The sequence below is a fragment of the Plasmodium reichenowi genome, chromosome 12 (genome assembly GCF_001601855.1).
Source record: "Plasmodium reichenowi strain SY57 chromosome 12, whole genome shotgun sequence".
Lineage (NCBI taxonomy): Eukaryota > Apicomplexa > Aconoidasida > Haemosporida > Plasmodiidae > Plasmodium > Plasmodium reichenowi.
Window position 1 is genome coordinate 504,012 of NC_033657.1, and position 5,914 is coordinate 509,925.

General features: G+C 16.1%; 2 protein-coding genes and 2 non-coding genes across 4 annotated transcripts; 2 read left to right on the forward strand and 2 right to left on the reverse strand.

Moving 5' to 3' along the window:
• The first annotated feature begins 1,947 nt into the window (after positions 1–1,947).
• Positions 1,948–2,719, forward strand: PRSY57_1212300. The gene has a single exon (XR_002204077.1). It is a non-coding gene (non-coding RNA).
• A 171-nt stretch (positions 2,720–2,890) lies between these two features.
• PRSY57_1212400 lies at positions 2,891–3,054 on the reverse strand. The gene has a single exon (XR_002204078.1). It is a non-coding gene; the product is annotated as a U1 spliceosomal RNA (small nuclear RNA).
• Positions 3,055–4,003: 949 nt separating this feature from the next.
• Positions 4,004–4,840, forward strand: PRSY57_1212500 (hypothetical protein; the record flags this gene model as incomplete). Its single annotated transcript, XM_012908552.2, has 1 exon — positions 4,004–4,840. The coding sequence occupies one exon, from the start codon at positions 4,004–4,006 to the stop codon at positions 4,838–4,840; it is 837 nt and encodes a 278-aa protein (XP_012764006.2).
• Positions 4,841–4,945: 105 nt separating this feature from the next.
• On the reverse strand, positions 4,946–5,385 carry PRSY57_1212600 (hypothetical protein; the record flags this gene model as incomplete). The annotated part of the gene is made up of 2 exons (XM_012908553.2): positions 4,946–5,123; positions 5,228–5,385. The coding sequence occupies 2 exons, from the start codon at positions 5,383–5,385 to the stop codon at positions 4,946–4,948; spliced, it is 336 nt and encodes a 111-aa protein (XP_012764007.1).
• Positions 5,386–5,914: the final 529 nt, after the last annotated feature.

Below are 5,914 nucleotides of genomic sequence, written 5' to 3' on the forward strand. Positions count from 1 at the left end.
AATATAGTAAATTTTTATTTTTATACTTATATTGTTTATTTATTATATATAAGTATAAATAGAGCTCTTTTTTTTTTTTTTTTTTTTTTTTTTATGAAATCCTATTTTGATATGTATTATATATTATATATATGTAATAAAAATATATTTTATTAAAAAAAAAAAAAACAAATTATATAGTATCCTTTTTTTTATTTTAATTTTTTTTTTTTTTTTTAATATTTTTTATAATAACATCATAAAGTATAAATATATTCTTTATATAAAAAATTATAAATTTTTTTTTTTTTGTATCAATTATATTTTTTTATTCCAAATAATTTAATAAAAAAAAGTAAATTTTTTTTTGTTTTTTTTGGTAACATAAACATTTAAATTTTTATGCTATTTATAAAAGATATTAATCAATTATTATATATTGTATATATATATATATATATATAATAATATAAAATATTATATATATATAAATATAATATATATATTTTTTTTTTTTTTCTCGAGAACAAATTTTTAACGTATTATTATAATTTACAAATAAATTTTATAATAATATTCATTTAAATACTTATATTCAAATTTAATATTTGAAAATATTTAATTCATATATATATATATGTATATATTTTTATTATTTATAATCTAAATATCCAAAAAAAAAAAAAAAAAAATTGTATATTTTAGTATTAACCTACAAATGATAAATTTTTCCTAGTTTTACATTATAAAAATTTACTTTAATAAGGTTTATTATAATATATATATATATTATATATATTCTTATACTATATATTATATTATATATATAATAAAAATAAATATGTATTATATATATTTTTTTAAATAATTGGAGCATATAATTTTAGGAAAATTTTCTCCAAAAATTTGAACCGTTAAAAATATAAATAATGGAATGAAAAATGACCTTATATTAAATTGATTTTATAGGAACCATATATTTTTATTTTTTTTATTTTTTATTTTTTCGTATATAAATAATATTTAATGGACATATATCATAACGTATACATCTTTTTATGTGTTTAAAAAAAAATATATTTGTAGATTTATTTGTTTTTTTAATATAACCATATAAATAAAAATGAAAACAAGTGTTTCATTTAATTTTTTTTTTCTTTTTTAATTATATTATACATATATATATTTATAAATATATATATTTATTTATTTATAATACGATCCAACACATATATAATATAACTATAAATTTCTTTTAATAATTATTTCTTTTTTTTTTGTTATATATTGGTAAAATCATTTTATATATAATCGTTCCATTTAAAAATGCAACCTTATTTTATAAATATTCGAATAATAAAATATAAAATTATATATATATATATATATATATATATATATATATATTATTTTTTTTTTTCTTTTCTTTTTTTTATTATATGTAACTTTTTAATAAACATAAATAAGTTGATACATAATAAAATCATGTAGATTGTATTAAATATGGTTGTTAAATGTGTTACACATATATATATATATATATTATAATTTATATGTGGAAAATAACAAAATTATTTTTCATTATTATTTCCTTCGTCACATAAAAAATTTTGTTAACATATATTTATATTATATATATAAAAAATAAAAAAAAGTTTTATAGATTTACATGAGCATTATAAATATATATAACTCACTGTATCCTTTAACATTGGATATAATTTTTCTTTTTCTTTTTTTTTTTTTTTTATTAAACTGTTTCTAAAATATGAAGTATTTTACGTGGTTATAAGTCCTAGTATTTACACATAATTTTTCTTTTGTTTCATAATAAAATATTCTTTACAAAAAAAAGGCATATGGAAAAGAATAAATAAAAGAAATATATATATATATATATATATATATATATTTATTTATTTATGTAAACATTTTTATATATACCTCTTGTGGTTCTTATATTTATATAAAATATACTTTTACTACTTTACGAACGATAAGAGTAACATACATAAGAATGTAAATGTATATCCTTTTATTATTATAATTAAAAAGGGAAATATAAAATGTAAAATTTATTGCCATATAAATTATATGTTAATAATTTATACTTAAAACTTCAATGGTAATATATATATATATATATATATATATATATATATATATACAAAATAAACCTTACAATACTTTTGTTCATTTGTATATTTTCTTTATTTCACATATAACCATTTTTAATTAAATAAAAACTTCATTTACTTTCAAATGTTCTTATAAATATAAAAGTATATTAAAAAATATCCTTTTCTTACGAAAAAATAAAATAAAAACATAGTAACTCATTCATTTATAAATATATTCTGATGAATATTATTACTAAAAATATTTTCTTTTTGTTGATATTATTAATAAATATATTTATAAAGCCAAGGTAATAAAGATTTAAATATAATAATATATATATCAAAATAATTGAGAAAACTAAAAAAACAAACAAAGGAAACTATTCTCTTTAATATTGAAACAATATATAATATTATTACATAATAAATATTTTGTTTTGGAACTAATAAGGATCGTTATAAAATAAATATTAGCAAAATAAAAAATAAGATTAACAATATTTAAAATATAATATATATATATATATATATATATATATATATATATAATATATATGAATACTTTTGAGAGCTTGCGAATAAATTTTTTTCCTTTTTCTTAAGAAAAAAAAAAATTAAGGATAATAAAATAAATTACTTATAATATATATATTATAATTTCTTTTCAATATTAAAAAGAAAAAAATTATTATTTATAATTATATATAAATATATATATATATATATATATAATATTCTCTCATATATAAAAGATGTAAAAATTTTGATAATTTAAAATTGTTTTTTGTTAAATGGCATAATCATTAGATGAATTATGCCACGGGCAAAAATTTTGCTGTTAGCACCCCCCATGTGGAGAGTCTATAGCTCATCACAGTCAGCTGAGTGCAATGCTCTGCTCCGAACTACGTCAGGATAATGCTTGAGCTACCCCAAACGCCAGCCAGGTAAGTTGACTTTTAACAGCCTCATTTTTTCATAGTGTTACTTTTTCAATACTGAAACTGTACTTGTTTTACTTCTATTTTATTTTTCTATATTTTTTAGTATTATTAAAAATTAAAATATTATATTATACATATATATATATATATATATATATATTATATTTATATGTTTATATACTTATATATTTATTTATTCATATGTCATTTTAAAAAATATGTATATATATATATATATATATTCTTCTATTTACTTATTTTCACTTCACGTAGTATAATAATATAGCAATAGGTATAATAATAAAATAATTATTGATTTCATTTACAGTATTATATATCATATAAATATTATAACTATTATAAATATATCTAATTTATTTTTTTTTTCGTAAACATTATATGATATTTTATAAATTATTCACTATATATTAATTTAATAATATATCCTTATCCAAAAGTAAAATTGTTACAAAACGAATTTATATATATATATATATATAATATTTCATATAACTATATATAAACTTTTTAAGAAAATAATAAAGAATATCATTCAAATTATTCTATTTTATAATATTATTATTTTCCTTATCGTTCCTTCTGTTTTTTTTTTTTTTTTTTTTTTTTTTTTTTTTTTGTAGTTAATAATATTCTTTAGTTTTTTCCCTTTTTTCGTTAATGTATTAAAAATATACCACTCCCTCTTTGATATATACAATATGAATAAAAAGCATAAAACTTTGAACTTTTAAATTTGATTCTTTATTTGTATGTTATAAATTAATACATTCGTTCGTATAATTATTTTTTTTTTTGTTTTTTATTATTGAAAGAACCTTTTTATTATGTTTTAATACTTTTTTCTGTACACACTTGATTTACTATAATATATATATATATATATATATATATATACATATATTTGCGTTTATATTTTATGAAAAGGGATAAAGATACATTATGAATGAAAACGTAGAACAACTTTTTGATGAGCTCATATCTGATTTTAATAAGAATGATAAAATTGGTGAGGGAAATGAAGGTTTTAATATAAGAGAAAAGATTGGTAATAAATGGACAAATGAAGATATATTAAATAATATAAATAAAAATGACTTTTCTAAATATACGGAATATTCATTAAGTAGTTTATATATTACTGATGAAAAAATACATATTGATGAAGATAATAAATTTCAAGATTTTCTAAATGTCATAACTAAAGCATCGGATGTAAACAATGTATATAAATGGATCGATTCATATTACAAATATGATTCTAAAGAAGAATTAGATATATTATCCCCAAAAGCACAAAAAAAGGAATATATTTTTAGAGAATATTTAGAACCTTTTCATTTAAAAGAATTATGTTTATTAAGAAAATATGAAAAGGGTGCCATTTTAAAAAGTTCTGAAAAAAGTAAAGTTGATGTTAATATTGTTTCCGAATATATTGTTCATAATACTTATAAACAAATAATGAAATCTTTTGGTTATTATTTGAGTCATAAAATTTATATCAAAGCTCATATCTTTCATAATAAATATGGTAATAGTGATCATATAATCGTTTTAATCTTACAACATTTTAAAGATGAAAATTTCAAACAACCTTTATTTCATGATAGAGCATTTGTTCAAGTTAAATCGTATTCAAATGATAATAAATATTCAGAATTAACTCAGAAAAATCTTTTACATTACGCAGAAATTTTTAAGCCTTTTGTTTCATTAAGAAAAGTCAACTACAATTTTGTTGAAGAATTTAAGGATAAAATTATGTTCGGGATATGATTGGTAATTTATACATACATATATATATATATATATTAAAAATTAAAAAAAAAAAAACAATATGAATTTTTTTTTTTTTTTTTTTTTTTTTTAACACCCATCTAACTAATATGTTTCTTTTTCAAAATCATTTGTTTGTTCATCTTGTGTAGTATTTTCCAATGGCATTGTATTTATTTCAATACTATTATTCCTTTGGTAATTTTGTGATTTTTTCCTAACATCCCTTTTCTCATATTCCTCCTCTGAACTTTCGAATTCTTTGCATATATCAAAAATGGATCTAATAAAAAAAAAGTAAGAAGAAATGATATTATATTAAATAATTATATAATATCATTCGGTATATATATATATATATATATATATATTTCCTTCAGTTTATACGTATGTTCGTCTTCTTCATTCCAAAATTTATATGAGTTATCTATCTCTGACATAGTCGTATCAGAAAAAAGTTCTGAATTTTCGTACATATTAATTTCTGCCAATGCATTACTTTTTTGTTCAACCTCTTTTATGGTCTGATCTTTTTTAATATTCATTATATTAAATATTTATATATATATATATTATAACTTTTGTTTTTTTTATTTTATTAAATATTTTTTTTTTTAAAACATATCATTCATAACTTCACAAGATTGCTTATTCAAGATAAGAGGTATTACGTATAAATCAAATAATAATTTCTTTAATATATATAGAACGCGTATTAATAGGGGAAAATATACATTTACATAAATATTCATATTTATAATTACACATATTATAGAAAAAATAATTCTATTATATAAATGTTACACTTTTTATTTATATATTTTAATAGTAGTCTAAGATACAAATATTTTAAATTTATATTTAAGAAAGACTCATACAGTTCTTGTCTATTTTATTATTAACATAAAAAAATATTTATAAATTAATTTTTATTATTAAATTAGTAAGTACAGAGTATTATAGCATACAAAATAAATAAATAATAAAAAATACTCAAAATAGAAAAGAAAAGAAACAAAATATATTATTTGTTATCTATATTACATGTAATATAATATGACAGCATATTTATAT